The sequence below is a fragment of the Taudactylus pleione genome, unplaced genomic scaffold, assembly GCF_031769625.1.
Source record: "Taudactylus pleione unplaced genomic scaffold, aTauple2 ptg000201l, whole genome shotgun sequence".
Classification (NCBI taxonomy): Eukaryota; Metazoa; Chordata; class Amphibia; order Anura; family Myobatrachidae; genus Taudactylus; species Taudactylus pleione.
This window is the reverse complement of record NW_028284603.1, coordinates 18,309,279-18,327,953: the sequence shown is the minus strand read 5'-3', so window position 1 is coordinate 18,327,953 and position 18,675 is coordinate 18,309,279. Positions and strand designations below refer to the sequence as shown.

The 18,675-nt window shown below is 48.6% G+C and overlaps 1 protein-coding gene across 1 annotated transcript in view; it reads right to left on the bottom strand.

The window, feature by feature from the left end:
* Positions 1-18,675, bottom strand: part of LRPPRC (leucine rich pentatricopeptide repeat containing) — a 219,141-nt gene that overhangs the window by 200,225 nt on the left and 241 nt on the right. The window contains exons 2-3 of the mRNA XM_088477278.1: positions 17,146-17,369; positions 1,543-1,665 (exon numbers count right to left, since the gene is read on the bottom strand). Coding sequence (XP_088333404.1) covers positions 1,543-1,665; positions 17,146-17,369 — 347 coding nt within the window. The remainder of the gene's footprint in view (positions 1-1,542; positions 1,666-17,145; positions 17,370-18,675) is intronic.

Genomic DNA, 18,675 nt, shown 5'->3' with positions numbered 1-18,675 from the left:
AGGAAGGTGGTGGTGTCTGAGGATCGCCAATCATGCTTTACACAAGCCTGAGAACCTCACTCACACTTTCCATGATGAGCAGTCAATGAAAGGCAAAGGGAATTGAATCAGCATCCTGCTGTCTACAAACTAGACTCCCCCCTCATTGTCCATACTCTTCCCTCCCCCTCACACCATCCTCAGCCTCCTACCACCTCCTGTCCACACTTCCCCCCCCTCCTACCACCTCCTGTCCACACCTCCCCCCCTCCTACCACCTCCTGTCCACACCTCCCCCCTCCTGTCCACACCTCCCCCCCTCCTGTCCACACCTCCCCCCCTCCTACCACCTCCTGTCCACACCTCCCCCCCTCCTACCACCTCCTGTCCACACCTCCCCCCCTCCTACCACCTCCTGTCCACACCTCCCCCCCTCCTACCACCTCCTGTCCACACCTCCCCCCCTCCTACCACCTCCTGTCCACACCTCCCCCCCTCCTACCACCTCCTGTCCACACCTCCCCCCCTCCTACCACCTCCTGTCCACACCTCCCCCCCTCCTACCACCTCCTGTCCACACCTCCCCCCCTCCTACCACCTCCTGTCCACACCTCCCCCCCTCCTACCACCTCCTGTCCACACCTCCCCCCCTCCTACCACCTCCTGTCCACACCTCCCCCCCTCCTACCACCTCCTGTCCACACCTCCCCCCCTCCTACCACCTCCTGTCCACACCTCCCCCCCTCCTACCACCTCCTGTCCACACCTCCCCCCCTCCTACCACCTCCTGTCCACACCTCCCCCCCTCCTACCACCTCCTGTCCACACCTCCCCCCCTCTACCATCTCCTGTCCACACCTATACCTCCCCTCTACCATCTCCTGTCCACACCTATACCTCCCCTCTACCATCTCCTGTCCACACCTATACCTCCCCTCTACCATCTCCTGTCAACACCTATACCTCCCCTCTACCATCTCCTGTCAACACCTATACCTCCCCCCCTCAACCACCTCCTATCCACACCAACCCACCCTCAACCACCTCCTGTTCACACACCCCCACAACCACTTTCTGCCCACACCTCCCCCTCCCTCAACCACCTCCTATCCCAGTGTTGGCTAACCTTGACACTCCAGCTGTTGTGGAACTATATATCCCAGTATCCCAGCATGCCCTGCCAGTTTTAGCATGCCCTAATAGCAAAACTGTAGCAGTGCATGCTGGGTTATGTAGTTCCATAACAGCTGGAGTGTCAAGGTTAGCCAACACTGTCCTATCCACTCAACCCCCCCAACTTCCTGTCAACATCTCCCCCCACACACACACCCTCTCACTTTATCTCCTGATCCACACTGTTATCCCTCCCCTCCCACACCTTGTAAACACCATCCAATCCCCTTCCCCTCCCACCGACTGTTCACCCATACATAGGGTGGGAGGCAGTCTGTATGCATGCCCTATTCCCAAAGACCTGCAATTTCTAGAGCCCCAAAGCTACAAATAAGAAAATTACAAAGTTAAAGAGTCATTGGGGGTGGGGGTTAGAGAAGTGAAACATACCCATTTTCTGCAGGTCACTCCAGATTTTGTTTGCAATCTCTGTCCGTTCTGACAGAGGCACCCCTGGCATTAAGGAGCCACAAGCATGCAAAAAGAACCAGGCCTGGTTGCTGTTGGGTTTATCTAGAAAAAGGAAATCAGAGTACATCAGTAAGCAACCATGCAGATAAGCTTATGCTTAAAGAAAGTCAGCACGAGTTAAGCGCTTAATGTAGATCAGGCACAACACAGTCTTTATTTTAAGCAAGAAAGCTAAAAACTACATTTACCCTGCCAGCTTAGCATACTAAACATTGTATTTTATTATTTACTAACAGTTTCTTATATAGCGCAGCATATTCCGTTGTGCTTTATAAATGGAAACAACATTAATAGAACTACAGTGGGTAGTAACAGACAGACATAACGATAAGAGGGCCCTACTCACAAGCTTACAACCTATAGGGAATAAGGTGTTGATACACAAGGATAGATGCTACATATATCAAATTGGTCCAGCCAGATTGCAGAGGTTATTGGTGAGCTGTATGATCCAGTCACACTGAAAAGTTGTCCTAGGGTTAGGAGGATGTGAAGTTGAAGAAAAAGAGACAATATGTGAAGTGTATACTGTAAGAAAAGAGTTAGATGGGGAAGCTATGAAGGTTATGTGGGCGGTTCTGGAATCTGATAAGCTTGTCTGCAGAGGTGAGTTTTTAGGGAACGCTTGAATGTTTGGAGAGTAGCAGAAAGTCTTATTGTGTGTGGGAGGGCATTCCACAGGGTGGATGCAGCCCGAAAAAAGTCCCGTAACCATGCATGGGAACAAGTATTGCGTATGGATGAGAGACGCAGATCTTGTGCAGAGAGGAAATGTCGGGTTGGAAGAAATTTTGAGATAACTGAAGAGATGTATGTTGGTATAGTTTGGTTAATAGCTTTGTGTGCGATTATATTGATTACGGTAGAAGATTAGTAACCAATGGAGGGACTGACAGAGTGGATCAGCAGACAATGAACATTTGGCGAGGAAGATCAGCCTCATGAAATGTGATAAATAAAACACTTATGTAAAGAACACACTACGTGGATGGCCCGACAGACCCACTGACCGAGCAGACAATTTTGCTAAGCATCCATTTAAATGTCATTGTGGCTGGTTCCTATAGCCTACATATGGGTTGATCAGTTGTGTATACACACACACATGCACAGATGTGAACGATATATATTTCAGCTATAATTAAATATACCGTGCAGCACTGCGATATATCTGTGAAAGAGGTCATTCACCGATGTATCGTGTACATACGACCAGATGCACGGAATGTATCGATCGTCAGCTATATGAACGATACATCGTGCACTATGTACGCACCATAAAGCCTCCCAATAGCCACAAAATAGGCTAGTAGTGTGGGATATGCCACCTGTACAAGGTGCATCACAGTGAATATTTGTCACTTCTGTAAACAAAAACAAACAAAAAAATCTACTCATACATTAAATTAATAATTTGATCCAGAAATGCTTGCTTTGTTCCTAATATAGAGGATTCGGGAGGACATTGTTGTTGAATCAATCAGTGAAAATAAAGCAGACTTCTTCCTAACAAGTGGTCATATGCTAAATCAGTTGTTAGAAATTGTACTTGAACATAAAGCCATTACACCAGATTAATTTCCACACAGACAGCAAGACTGACCTTATGAGTGTTCATTGGTAGGGATGAATAGTTGGGATATACCTTATGCATCAATTTTTCTAGGTTAAACAAATGACCGAACACATGCATGTACATTGAATATGGTTTTCTTACTACAACTCCCTGCAGATTATAGGACAGAAAAGTGCCATTTGAGAGCCATATTTTTATCAGCTGGTACCTTTATTTTACAGGGTCTCCCCACAAAGCCATATGTATCAATAATAGCTGTTTTGAAAGAGTTTATTCCTGACATGTGATCAGAGGCGGGCTTGGCCCGGGGGCAGGGTGCCATGTGCAGCGCCATGCGGGCCGTCTGTGTCACAGCTGCCTGCACCGCTCGTGTAGCGCTGACCGGACGGAGTTCGGTCAGCGCTACACAGTGACTGACACACAGCCGCGGGCGCCGGCAGCTGTGTGTTTGTTTTGAGTGGCAGCCAATGAGAGTCTGTCTGACTGCTGCTGCGCCTACTGCTGGGAGCCGCTCCATCATCCAGCTCCTGCAGTGGGTAATGGGAGATACGTCATGACTTCTCTCCCATAATGCAGAGCGGGCCGGCCTGGGAGGACAGATGGAGGAGCGGATGGCGCTTGCGGGGACTCAGGTAAGTGTTTATTTTTTTTTATTAAGTGTGTCTACTGGGGAGGGGGGGTAGACCACTACAAGGGGGGGTGACCACTACTGGGGGCCCTACAAGAGGTGAGACCACTACTGGGGGAACTACAAGGTGGGGCACTACAAGGGGGAGATCACTACTGTGGGCACCACAAGGGTGGGGGACTACTACTAGGAGCACTGCATAGGGGGGAGGGGACTACCACTGGGGGCACTGCATCGGGGGACCACTGCTGGGGGCTCTATATAAAGGGCAATACTGGGGGTACTGCATAGGGAGGAGACTACAACTGGGGACACTATTTAAGGGGCACTGCATTAGGGTTACCACTATTGGGGGTGGACTGCTACTGGGGGCACTGCATAGGGGGTACTGCATAGGGGGTACCACTACTGGGGGCACTATATAAGGGGCTTACTACTGGGGGCACTGCACAGGGGGGACCACTACTGGGGGCACTGTATAAGGGGATCCTAGCCTGGGGCACAGGGGGGCACTGCATACGGGCACCACTACAGGGGGCTGCCCCTAATCTTTATTATTACTTTACATTACTCCCATATGGACCTGCCTCCTCCCTGGAACACTTGAGGGGGGGGGGGCGCCGTAGCACGCATGTGCTCCGGGCACCCTGGCTACACACGCTACTCCACTGCCAGGGCCGCCTGCATGCATTTGCCCCCCAGGCTAATAGTTGCCAGCCAGCCCCTGCATGTGAACACCTGGCACTGCAGATCGTTTTTTACCCAAAAAAGAGTCATACTAGACAGGGGATAGTAAGAGAATAGCAAACCCGATAGATACATTGAACAGTATGAAATAGCCAGCTTCATGTAGGCGCAGAGAAATTCATATGACCTATTCAATTTACATATATGCTTGAGATTTTACCATTAGCATGGTCATAGCAGGATGATGAGCACATATACAATTAGATGAGGATGGGAGTTGGTTGTCTTTGTGTGAAAATGAAAGCAGAGATTTGTAGCCAAGTTAGGTATAAAATTGCATAATTGCTCAACAAGATTAAAGTATATACTGTAGACAAAAAAAAAAAAAAATCATCACACATCTCATAAGGATCACAACATTCTGGGTTTTCTTATATACATGAAATGTGGCCAAAAAACAAAACTATTGTACGACTGTGGCACCCCAACATTTTAATTTGATCCATTAAATATCTAAGGTGGGAATTCACTTGTTACCACCCACGGCTGCTACTAATGGGCGCCCAAAACTGCAATTTAATTGTTGCTCCGTTCTGATGTGAATAGCCACTCGAGCACATATTTCTGCTAGGGCCCTCCTGAGGTGGCAAGCAGGTATGTGCGATAAGTCTGTGGTTTGGGCGCTCAGACTGCAGTTTAGGCGCACTAACCAGGACTTTAGACGGGTTTAGACTGGGGACCAGGTAAAATATCACTGCTGCAGCATCAGGCTTTTTCTACTTCAGGGTCCATAGGGGGTCCACAGGGTTGACCTTGGGGTATAGCTGGATCTGGATCCACGGGCACCACGCAGTTAAAGCTTTGCTGCTCCCAGGATGCACTTGGGTCCGTCCTCCTCTATACCCCGCCCCGGCCACAGGCACCTCAAGTTTTAGTTGGTGCCCGGCCGGAGTCGGGTCACCCTGTCGCAGTGGGGCTGCAGGAGCAGCCCCTAAGCTTTATTTTAAAAGAGAAATTTTTTATTTTTTTCTTCTTTTTTTACACTGTTAGAGCGGCAGCATCAGACTGTCCTTTAGGACGTCCACGCTGCCGCTCCTTCTCCCCGCTGGCGCCGCGACGCCAGTACAGCTCTGGGGATCGCGGCGGGACCCCAGAGCCTGTACTAGCCGGGCTCTGGGGACTCCCTTGACTGCTGCCGGACGCGACGGGGATCAGGTAAGCTTCAATGCAGTCAGGAGCCTCCGGTCTCTGGGGACAGACCGGAGGCGCTAGCGGCGGCGGCGGGCTCCCCCTCAATTGAGGAATACCCCGCGTGTCCGCTAGACCACCAGGGTATCAGGCTGGTAGCGGGACCGGCAACCCGGGGGGTTAATTGCTAGCCAGGGGAGGCAGCCTTCCCTGTCTAGCGGCTCCTCCCCTCAGCTCAGCGCGCCTTTCAACTAGGAGTCTGGCGTCGCTGAGCTGCTCTTATCTCTCGGCCACTCCTCCTCTGAGGTCTCCGGCGGCCATCTTTACTGGCACATCGCAGACTCCCAGGCGGTATCAAGTGGACCGGTCCCCCTGTGTACCTCTCCCCTGCTAAAGGACAGTGTACACAGCGCTATAGCCCTCCCAGACACTGAATCTGGGCGGTTGATTGTAGCGGAAGGTGCAGTGAGTATAACTTTTCTGCATTGTATGTGACTATTGCTAGTGCTGCCTGTCTGTGACTTATTCTCCTTACTGTCAGCTTATAACTATCCCTTTCCTTCTCCTACGGCCCGGCAGGTGTGTGGGGGAAGGGCGTTTTTCTGAGACCCTCACATATATAAAACACGTATTTGTGGGGTCAGTCACATACTGTTGTGTGCTACACAGTACCATATCTGGGCTGTTGTTTCGCATACTGGTGAGTGCGCGGGTGTTAAAACCGTAATTCCTCTGGTGATACCTATTTCTTGTGTATTTACGGTATCATGTCGGATGAGGAGACTGAGCGCTCTGTGGCTCCTGTGCTATTTTCCTGCAGACGCTGTGCTGCTGGAGTTGATGGGGAGGACTTATCTCAGGATGGTCTGTGCGGGCGGTGCCAGCTGGTACCGGGCCCCTCCAACCCCCCTGTATCACAGGACCCTCCTTGGGCGATGTTTTCACAGGTGCTGGCGTCTATTGCGGACCGGTTATCGGTCCCATCAGCGGTCCCTTCTAGGGCGTTACCGCAGCCCACCATCCCCCATTCCCCGAGGGTTCCACAAATGTTGCTGTCTTCCCCCGGGGCCCAGACTGTGGGTCCTTACTCGGGACTGCCTGTGTATGTGCAGTCTTCCCCAGGGACGTGTCAGTCTGTAGTGCCTTTGCAGAGTGTTGCTCCGACGGCTCCTCCGCCTTGGGTGGATGTTCTATCCAGCTCCGTACAGAGTCTGGCGGCTTCATCCTCGGCGTTTCAGTCTATGTTGCAAGGTGATGTGCCACCAAGGGTGTCTAAACGTCCGGTTGTGAGTTCACTAGCTGCACAGTTGTCGGACTCGGAAGTGTCCTCAGATGATGGAGAAATCCATGAGGACTCTGACTCTGATGTCATGGGGCAGGAGGTGGAAGCTAAGTCCTCCATTAATGTTCCAGCCTTAGTTAGGGCGGTGCGGGCTATCCTACATGTTGAGGATGATGCGCCGGCTCCTAGGTCGAAGTTTCCTAATTTTAAAAAGGCCAAGGTGACCTCAACTGTGTTCCCCCTGTCTGATCAATTATCGGATCATATGGCGGCGGCCTGGCAATTACCTAGTAAGAGGTTCCATCCACAGAAGAGGTTGGCGGCGAACTATCCTTTTCCTGAAGCTCATTGCAGGAAATGGGAAACTCCGCCGGCGGTGGATTCCCACGTTACCCGCTTGATCAAAAGCGCGACGTTGCCATTGCCGTCTATCTCCTCTTTGAAGGATCCCACGGACAGGAAGGTGGAGACTTGTTTAAAGTCCATTTATTCTCTTTCCGGGGCGGTGGCTCGCCCGTCCATGGCTATCTCCTGGGTGGCTAAAGCCATTGAGGCATGGGCCAATGCCTTGGAGGATACCTTTCCTGATGAGGCTCCGGATATCCAGAGAGCGCTAGTGGGACAGATGCGGGATGCAGCTTCCTATATTGGGGAAGCGTCTTTGGATGCCAGCCTGCTCACTTCTAGGGTGTCGGCTGCAGCGGTATCTGCTCGGCGCTCCCTGTGGCTGAGGTCCTGGAGGGCTGATGCAGATTCAAAAAAGGGTCTGGAGGCCTTGCCTTTTAATGGTGATTTACTATTTGGTCCGGATTTGGACAGAATAGTGGATACTTTGGCTAAGTCCAAGTCGGCTTTTCTCCCTTCGGCCTCTGCGCCGGCTAAAGTGAGGAGCTCTGCCTTTCGGTCCTTTCGGGTTCAGGGTAAGGCCAAGGGCCAGTCCTTCCCGAGACATTCGGCGACCAAGGCCGCACCCAAGCCCAAGAAGCAGGCATGGAGTGCTCGGCGCCCTTCTTCCAAGCAGGAGGATAAGCCTGCTGCCTGATGGGACGGGCCTCTCTCTGGGGGACCCCAGAGTGGGAGGCCGACTTCTCCAATTCGCCCAGTGTTGGCACAATACCACCACGGATGCCTGGGTTCGAGAAGTAGTCTCTCAGGGGTACGCCCTGTCTTTTCGGTTCAGGCCGCCCCACCAGTTTTTTTGTACGAGTCCTTCTCTGGACAAGACCAAAGCTGGTCAGATTTAGGTAGCTATAGAATCCTTGCTACAAGCAGGGGTCATTGTTCCCGTTCCGCAGTCTCAGCGCGGGACGGGGTACTATTCTACTCTGTTTCTGGTACAGAAACCCAATGGTTCTCATCGCCCTATCCTGAATTTGAAGTCTCTGAACAGATACCTCAGAGTTCCCAGGTTTAGGATGGAAACGTTACGTTCCATCATTCTGGCGATGGAACCCGGGGATTATATGGTCTCCCTCGATATCCAGGACGCCTATCTCCATGTGCCCATAGCACCGGCACATCAGCGGTATCTGAGGTTTGCTATCCTGAACCATCACTACCAATTTCGGGCGTTGCCTTTTGGCCTTTCCACGGCTCCGAGGGTGTTCACCAAGGTGATGGCGGTTATGGCTGCCCACCTTCGGGGTCAGGGTCTACGTCTGTTGCCGTACCTGGACGATCTTCTGCTGCTGGCGAGCTCCCCGGAGGTGCTTCTTCGACATCTCCACCTGACCATTGCTTGTCTTCAAGCACACGGGTGGTTGATAAACTGGAAGAAGTCCTCCCTGATTCCATCACAGCGGATGGTTCATTTGGGAGCCCTGCTGGATTCTCGTCAGCAGCGGATTTTCCTGACTCCAGAGAAGGTCTCCTCCCTGCAGCTGCGGATACACAGTTGCCTGAGCAGTTGCCGCCTGTCGGTCCATTCAGCTATGAGAGTTCTGGGGTCCATGGTGTCGACATTCGACATGGTGGAATTTGCCCAGTTCCATTCCCGGCCCCTGCAGGGGCTGATTCTATCGGAATGGAACGGGTTACCTCACCGGATCCGCTCTCAGATGCTGGTGTTGTCCGCGGAGGTTCGGCAGTCTTTGGCTTGGTGGCTTCAGACGGTGCATCTGGTCGAGGGGCGCCCCTTTTGGATCCCGGACTGGGTCCTGCTCACGACGGATGCCAGTCTTCGGGGTTGGGGGGCAGTGACCGGCTCATTATCGCTTCAGGGTCGTTGGTCCGCGGAAGAAGCACTTCTCCCCATCAACATCCTGGAACTGCGGGCTGTGTACAGGGCCCTGCAGTCGTCCGGCCCCGCTCTTCACGGAAGGGCGGTTCAGGTGCAGTCCGACAACGCCACCACGGTGGCGTACATCAACCACCAAGGGGGAACTCGCAGTCGGGCAGCAATGTCGGAGGTGTCTCGCATTCTTGCTTGGGCGGAGTGTCACGTTCCAGCGATCTCGGCAGTCTTCATTCCCGGAGTCCTCAATTGGGAGGCGGACTTCCTCAGCCGTCACGATGTGCATCCCGGGGAATGGTCGCTTCACCCAGAGGTGTTTCAGCTACTCGTGGACAGGTGGGGGCTGCCGGAGCTGGACTTGATGGCCTCCCGTCACAATCACAAGTTGCCCGTTTACGGGTCAAGGACAAGAGACGCAGGCGCCTGTCTGGTAGACGCTCTGTCGGTGAAATGGACGTTTCACCTGGCGTATCTGTTTCCTCCGATATCCTTACTTCCTCGGGTTCTGCGGAAATTCAAGCAGGACGGCGGCACGCTCGTGCTGGTGGCTCCGGCGTGGCCCAGACGTCCTTGGTACTCCGATCTGAGGTGCCTCTCCATCGACGCTCCGTACCTTCTTCCTCAGCGTCGGGACCTGTTGTCTCAGGGGCCCTGCCTTAACCCGGATCTGGGTCGGCTGTCTTTGACGGCGTGGCTCTTGAGACAGCCGTCTTGAGGTCTAGGGGTTTCTCCAGTTCAGTGATTGGTACCATGCTTAGGGCACGCAAGCCTGCCTCCGCGCGGATTTACCACAGGGTGTGGCGCACTTATTTTCAGTGGTGTGAATCCAGAAACTATGATCCGCAGGTGTTCCGGGTTTCCAGAATCTTGGAATTTCTTCAATCGGGTTTGGACCTCGGCTTACGCCTGGCCTCTCTGAAGGTTCATGTGTCTGCTTTGTCCGTGTGGTTTCAGCGACGGATTGCTACACTGCCAGATGTTTACACCTTTTTCCAAGGTGTTCTCAGGATCCAGCCTCCCTTCGTGCCTCCGGTGGCTCCGTGGGACTTGACGGTGGTACTGAGGGTCTTGCAGGGTCCTCCTTTTGAGCCGCTTGAGTCGGTGGAGCTCAAGTGGCTGACGTTTAAGACCATTTTTCTCCTGGCAATTGCTTCGGCCAGGAGGGTTTCAGAATTGGGGGCGCTTTCCTGTCGCCCTCCTTTTCTGATTTTTCACCAGGACAGGGCAGTGCTCCGCACGCGTCCTGAGTTTTTGCCCAAAGTGGTTTCAAAGTTCCACATTAATCAGGAACTTGTTGTGCCAGCTTTTCAGTCACCTGATCTTTCGGCTGGTGAGGCTTCCTTGGATGTGGTCCGGGCACTTAGAATCTATGTGGACCGGACTGCTTCGGTTAGGAAGTCGGATTCTTTGTTTGTCCTCTTTGGTTTTCACAAGAGGGGTTGGCCTGCCAACAAGCAAACGATAGCCCGTTGGCTTCGTTCAGTTATTTGTGAGGCTTATGCGCAGGAGGGTTTACCTGTGCCAGCCTCTGTTAAGGCTCATTCCACTCGTTCTGTGGGTCCCTCTTGGGCTGCTAGACGTGGCGCCTCCGCTGTTCAGCTGTGTAAGGCGGCTACTTGGTCTTCAATTCAGACGTTTTTGAGGTTTTATGCGTTTGACACCTTCGCCTCTCAGGATGCATCCTTTGGGCGCCGGGTACTCCTTTCAGCACAGGAGCGTCCCCGCCCTTAGTTGAACTGCTTTGGGACATCCCCAAGGTCAACCCTGTGGACCCCCTATGGACCCTGAAGTAGAAAACAAGAGATATGGTAAGAACTTACCTTTGTTATCTCTGTTTCTACGAAGTCCATAGGGTCCACAGGGCGCCCGCCCTGACGCACCTGGCTTCAAATGGGCTGTGTGGCTGGTCACCGGTTTTCCGTCTCCCATTTCTGTGAGTATGGTTTCTTGTGTGTTCCAGTCTTCCTTCTCTCTGTTTAGTCTCCTCCTCCGGCCTTAGCTGCTTACCAACTGAGGTGCCTGTGGCCGGGGCGGGGTATAGAGGAGGACGGACCCAAGTGCATCCTGGGAGCAGCAAAGCTTTAACTGCGTGGTGCCCGTGGATCCAGATCCAGCTATACCCCAAGGTCAACCCTGTGGACCCTATGGACTTCGTAGAAACAGAGATAACAAAGGTAAGTTCTTACCATATCTCTTGTTTTTGCATAGATTCCACGAAAACATCAGGTCTCCAGTACGGACTCAAAAATCAAAGTGTGGTGGGCAAGAAAATTAGTTTTTGCATAAGATCGATGTCCATCCCTACTGCCTGCTGGAATAAATGATTAACTCCTAAACATCCTGGATCTACACAGAATTATTGATGCAATAATGAAGGAACAACAAATAGCTAGTTTCACCAACAGACTTGGCCTATTTATGTTTAGTTTTGGAGAGCATAGTAAGTCTTAAGGTGCCCATCCACTAGACGATTAAGTAAACGATTGAACGATAACGATCGTTCAATCGTTTGCAAAAGTGTCTAAAACGACCAGCGATACGCGTGCCCGCTAGTCGTTTAGGCATCTATCATCTTGCAAACATGCTGGTCAACCTGACGATAACATCAGGTTGAGCATGTTTGCAGATGATGGATGAGCCTGTACTGAACGACTGCTCGTCATCACAGACTGGCAAACGACTGCATGATTACAATGTTGTAATCGTGCAGTCGTTTTCATGTCTGCTAGTGGATGGGCACCTTTGTCTCATGTATTGAAAATATAACATTTTTGAATATCCAACAGGTTTTACTTTTGAACCCTGTTCATTTCATGGTTTGGTTAAATCTAAGTAGGTAAAAGGTACTTATTATTTTTTACCTGAGTAGAGCAGCTATTCATATCTATATTATAACATAGCATCAATAAGTCTTTTTTGTTAGCTTCATTTGTTTTTGCCCAGTGTTCAAACTTTTTGCTTCCAAGTAAACTTGGGTACACAAGCAGATATCAATGAACATGCTAGGATCAAATGTAAAGGAATGTCAGTGAAAAAGTATGGGATGCAGTCAGCTAATGGACGACTGAAAAATAATCGTTCTGTCATCGTGTAGTGGATTTGCACCTTTACTCTTTTTTGCTGTATAACACATGACAATATTATATGATATGCTACAAAAATGAAAAAAAAAAAAACTTTGGGAGGGGAGGGACAACCAGTATACTGTCCGCCGGCATTCCGAACGCAAGTATCAGTGGTTAGGGGGGGTTAGGCTTATGGGTTAGTCACTAGGGGGGAGGGTTAAGGTTAGGCACTAGGGGGGGGGATGGTTAGGGGCAGTGTCGGAATTCTGGCAGTCGGGATGCCGCTGTCGGTATTCTGACAGCCAGGATCCCATACCCAACCTAAAAAGTATATATGTATTCCAAAAAGCAAATCTAGGCCTTGTAGTACTCTTCTTCACAGATAAAATAGTACCACTGTAATGTCAAAGGCATCCATAGCACAGCGGTTATCCAAGGTGTAGTAGCCTCCACTCAAGAAACCAGAGAGATGTATGTATTTTCTGGCATTGCTGCTTAGCTCTCATTGACATTGGTGGTAGTACCCCTGGTAACCATGGTAAAGTAAGCCCAGACACAACTGCACCCCATGGTAAACTCTCCTGCTCATCCACAATGATCTCTGTTAAACATCATCATACCGAATAAGGAAGCTGCTCTACCAGTAATAACAAGTTTATGGAGACTTGTAGAAGGATGTTAAGATATTATCACCAGATAAATTGGAGAGGGGGCATCTATGGACTGGTCAACAGTTACAGGTTAAGAGATTCTCTGGCTACAAACAAAATGTAACTTTGTACTGGCCATCAGCAGGTACACATTACAAAAGAGTAGGACTCAAACCAAAAAGGCAGTACTTGACTTTTAGTGCAAGGCTGGCACCCCATCTTAAACAATGATGGCAAACTATACCAGCAGACAGCCAGGAGAGACTTGAAAGAGGAGCTAGATGTCCTTTGCCAGAAAGGTCAGCACCGAATTACTGTGTACTGGTGAAATGTACATAGGGAGAAAGTTTGCTACGATTTGTAAAACAAATTAAATCATTCATAAAATATGAAAAGTGTTTCAACAGGAAAGTCAGCATACATCTAGTTATCACAAGAGCTAAAACAGAAGACATTTACAAACACGTAGCGAGTAGCAGGAAACATGGCTTGCTGTAATTCGTTCAAATCCACGGAGGTCAACAAGATGATATGGTGGTGAAAACCAGCAATACTGTACATAGATTTCTGATAAAACCCAGGATATAGAAAAGCGGAGAAACGCGTCAAGACACAATGCGATCGACATCCCAGTGTTATAAGCCAAATGTATTTGACAGTGCAAAGTATTCTAAAGGAGATCCAGAAGCGGAGATGACATAGGACGATGGAGGATAATTGAACTTGCTTCTAACATTCTGGTTTGCTTGCATATAAGATAATAACATCTCGGGTCCGACCGGTCATCCGATTTCATCAACCAATAGTATAACATAGGGCCTGATTCAGAGCTGCTCGCTCTGAATCAGGGCCCTCCTCCATGAAAATGGAGCGGCCTCCTGGACGCTCGTATAGCTGTGGGTGACCACCCACAGCTATAGCGAGCGTCCATGACGATGGTCGCGATGGTCTTGACCATCGCGACCATCGGGCTTGCGACGGAGACCCTGCGGTAGGGTCTCACTGCCGCAAGCCCTGGAGTGATTTTGGCTCTATCAGAGCCAAAATCACTCCCACTGATATCACTAGTGATGTCAGTGGGTCAGGCTTGAGACGGTAGGTGTTCTCATGGGAACGCCTCCGTCTGGCAGGCACGCCCACCAAAGGGGGCGTGCTGTCAATCAACATCGACAGCACGCCCCCTTTGGTGCGAGACCCAGAGCGATGGAAAGCCCGTTGCTCCACGGGTCTCGTGCATGCGCACGACGGAGCTCCCTCCGTCGTGCGCATTCGCAGTGGGGAACATCGACCCGCTTGCGAGCGTAATGCCGCTCGCGTGCGGGTCTGAATGACCCCCATAGTCCGCTTGTCAGCTAAACTGATTTGAACAAATTGTAGCACTAAAACTGCTTTTCAAAAATTCTTAAACAGCAAGTTAGCGACAGGTCTAGATCAGTAGGATTAACAAAAGATTAGCAAATCATGAAAAATATATATAATATCAAACGTAAAGAAGAGCTTTTTCAAAAGAGATACCACAAAGAGAGCAACTACGGGTGACTCAGCCACACACATCAGCTGCATTACCACTTGGAGCTGAGTGTGGTGTAACTGGGCATTCATACATAGGATAACTGTTTTGTGGGTGTGTTATGGCTGTGTAGATGGAAATGCGGCATATTCAGGGGTTAGCGTATGCAGAGGATCTCAAATATGCACTGATAGTGATTACGGCTACTTTCACAAGCAGCTGGATGGGGGCGGTGCAGCCGCATAGATACAGCCAGCTCTGAAAACAAACATTTATTTCTTAGCATGCATTACGGCTACATCTACCAGGCCCTGTGATTTGTCATAGAAAATTGAAGACCAATGGTAAGTGATCATGTAACTATGAGGTTTTCCTTAAACGTCATCATGAATATATTTCCTGTTGAATAAGCTAAACCTATGATATTATACATATTTTTCATGATCTACTAATGTATTGTGAAACTTATTGATCTGCTCTAGAAATAGATTAGTCACTAACTTGTTGTTTAGGAATGTATCGGAAGCCATGTCTTAGTGCAAATTATTGCTCATATCAGTTTCTTTGACAACGGGAGTATGTTATAGAATAGGCCGATGACATCACATGACCGCCACAACCTGGTAATTTCCTACATTTGGATCTTTACGGCAATCCCATGAATTATTATTAACGTAGCATGATTGGCTTTGCCAAAGAAACTGACTTGAAGGGGTTTTTTTTATTCCATAATAGATTAATATGTCAAATATATAGAGAATTAGGTTTGACCACTATTTCTGGAATGCTTTTGTAGTTAATGCGTGGACAATATGCGATTTCTAGCGCAGGTGTGAGCCGTTTTGCTACCATTAGCGGGAAAACTCCATATATTCTACCACTGAGGAAGTTGCTTGGCGATAGTTTTACAAGCAACGATTGCAAGGACATTACTAAAAGGACCTAGGCACTCGAAGAGACTGGTAATCTCTGTATTTTCCACTTTCACATCTGTGGTTATTGCGAGTACTGTTTCATCTCCGGTGTTTACTGATCATATAAGGCTAGTGGCTTTAGCTGGATGCAGACTTATTGCAATATCAGACCATGACAAGTTTTCTTATTTGAATGCTAGTGGTCTCATTAGTGGCTTATTGTGTCTTTTATTGAATACATGTGTAAAAGGTTTTCTAATCTGGTCCATGTATAAATTTTGCATAGTAACTTTGTATGAATATTTTATCCATTTGAAATGCTGTATTATTTTATGTTGTCGATAGCTAGCACATTATTATTCTTCTTTATTTATAAGGCACAACAAGGCTTCTACTTCTACAGCAGGTAATATCCATGGCATGGATTAAGGGCCTGATTCAGAGGAGTACACAAACCAGATTGTTTGCTTATTACACCAATTGTGAGAGACCTGCGCATGAGCAGGATCTATACTGTGCATATGCAAGTCTCCCTCTGCGAGATCGCTTGCAGTTCTCCCAAGCTGCAGCATATTCGGCATGCTGTGGCATTTGAGGGGCGACGAATGGGATTGTTCTACAACACAGGGTGTATCGTCCCCATTTTGTAGGCGTGGACAGGGTCCGTGTCTTCTGACGCAAACTTCCTGGCTTCGGCAACGAAGCTGCAAGGGACAATCTGAGTAACCTCAGGATTACCCTACTCAGATTGCCGATGGTCTCGCAGAAGACCCGATGCAGCATCTTAGGAAGCAGCACTTGGATCTTCGATGCGGTCAGGAGACACCAGACGCCTCCTCCTGCATTAGCATATTAGTTGTACGGTATTGCACAGCCACTTTCCTGCAGCTGTGAAATACCATACAGCTCTGAATCAGCCCCTACCATCAACTCCATTGAGGAGTTAATTTGGTATTTTTCTGCAATAGACTGGCAGAAACACTGTAGAACGTCCCTTGGAGTTTTGGGAGATACAGAACCCAGCCTGTGTTTTTAAGGGTAACTAAGAAAAGTTGGAAAGTAAACTGTGGTCATTGGGAACTTATTGATGAGGCTGCAATCTAATACTCAGCTGTCAATCAGGATGAAAATACTGCTGCCGACATTAGCAACAGCAAGTAGCTCTTTAATGCTGGGTACACACTGGCCGAAATATTGGATGATCAACTGATCGGCCAATATATCTGGTGTCCGTGGGCCAGTGTGTACAGACTATATGTCTGTGAACGATGTCGTTCACAAACATATCTCATCGGCTGTGCTGCACAGCCGATGGACGGATATGTCTGCAGATATATCTGTCCATCGGCAAGTGTGTATGGGCGGTCTGCAGACTGCCCGAACACTAGCAGCGGCAGCCTCGGGGAGGGGGTCGGACCCGCCCCAAGGCCAGCGGGACCCGCAGTTGCCGAATAGATGATGGTCGTTCAGTGTGTAGGAACGCCCATCATCTACAGATATATCTGTCAGGTGTGTACCCACCTTAACAGTCTTGGGACTATTTGGGGAGAGGTATTATTGAAGTGCTTTGACTCTAGATTAAAGCCATGAACCATCCCTGAAGTCGTGAATACAACAAACATAATATTGAAGAGAATAGAAACTTGCAGAGATTGGGGTCCCTGGGCAACAGACTGCAAGCTTAAATGTTTTGATCAATATATAAACATAACCCCCATTCTTTTATTTGCTAGATACATCCAGATTTGCAGTATATTATTGTTAGCAAAAACATTAGAGAACTTGTTACCTGTTTTGCAAACATGATCAAATCCTTCAAGCAGCTCCTGCCCGGTAACACGTCGTAATTTTCTCAGTTTGTTTCCCAAATCATGAAATAAATTAATCTGCTGGTTTTTCATGAAACTATCCTGCTTTGCCTTCAGGATAGCCTCAAATGAGACAGGCTTAATGTCCGAGCTCTCCACTTCTTGTGCAATAACTGAAAAGAGGCTCGCTGAGCTGCTCAGGTACCTACAGAACCACATTTAAAAAAAAAACCAAACACATTAGCAACAGTTTACATTTAATTTGATTTCTTTCAGTAAAAGTTTTTACATAAATAAAGTCAATAAAAAGACTCTGACCTTCATATATCAGTAAGGGTCACAGGCTGCATTGATCACTTACACAGAATGACTAGGACATCCTTACATTGCAAGTTAAATACATCACAAAAGTTTTGCAAAAAAGGTATTTAATATGAATATCTTCCAAGCAAAAGTGTGGTAAATAAATAGCCACTCTATCTAGAAGAATATTGTTAAAGTAAAAAGTACCTTGCAAATTACAGGTAGCAAATGAAAGAGCATTATAAGCAAAACAAGGATAAATACAAAGAGCTCCACAATGACCTTTCTAAAGTGGAAGGTCAAAGATATACAAACTATGACAAAAAAAAAACAATTGCACTACTGTCCTTTACAGGTGAGGTCTCATACAGGTGACACACAGATCGAACAGAAATAAATTACACATAAAAGCAGTTGCTTAAAAGTTAAAACTATATTCAGTGACAAAAAAAATTGTGACCAATCTTTTGAGACTGTCTCTGGGAAGCAAAGGCAACTGACAGAAATGTAAAAGTAATGAGGACACCACTGTACACACACTTCTTCTGTATGATGCCCACTTCCCATGTTTACATGTATGTATAGCACACACTTCCCCGTGTGGGCATGTATGTATAGCACATGCTTCCCCGTGTGGGCATGTATGTATAGCACATGCTTCCCCGTGTGGGCATGTATGTATAGCACACGCTTCCCCATGTGAGCATGTATGTATAACGCACGCTTCCCCATGTGGGCATGTATGTATAGCACACACTTTCCCATGTGGGCATACATGTATAGCACACGCATCCCTATGGAGGCATGTATGTATATCACATGCTTCCCCACGTGGGCATGTGAATATAGCACACGCTTACCCATGTGTGCATTTATGTATAACACATGCTTCCACATATGTGCATGTACACATACTTCCCCATGTGTGCATTTATGTATAGCACACACTTCCCCATGTGTACATATATGACATGTATATATAGTACACACTTCCCCATGTGTGCATGTATGTATAGCACACACTTCCCATATAGGCATGTATGCATGAAACACACTTCCCCATGTGTACATATATGTATGTATAGCACACACTTCCCCATGTGTACATATATGTATAGCACACACTTCCCCATGTGTACATATATGTATGTATAGCACACACTTCCCCATGTGTGCATGTATGTATAGCACACACTTCACATATAGGC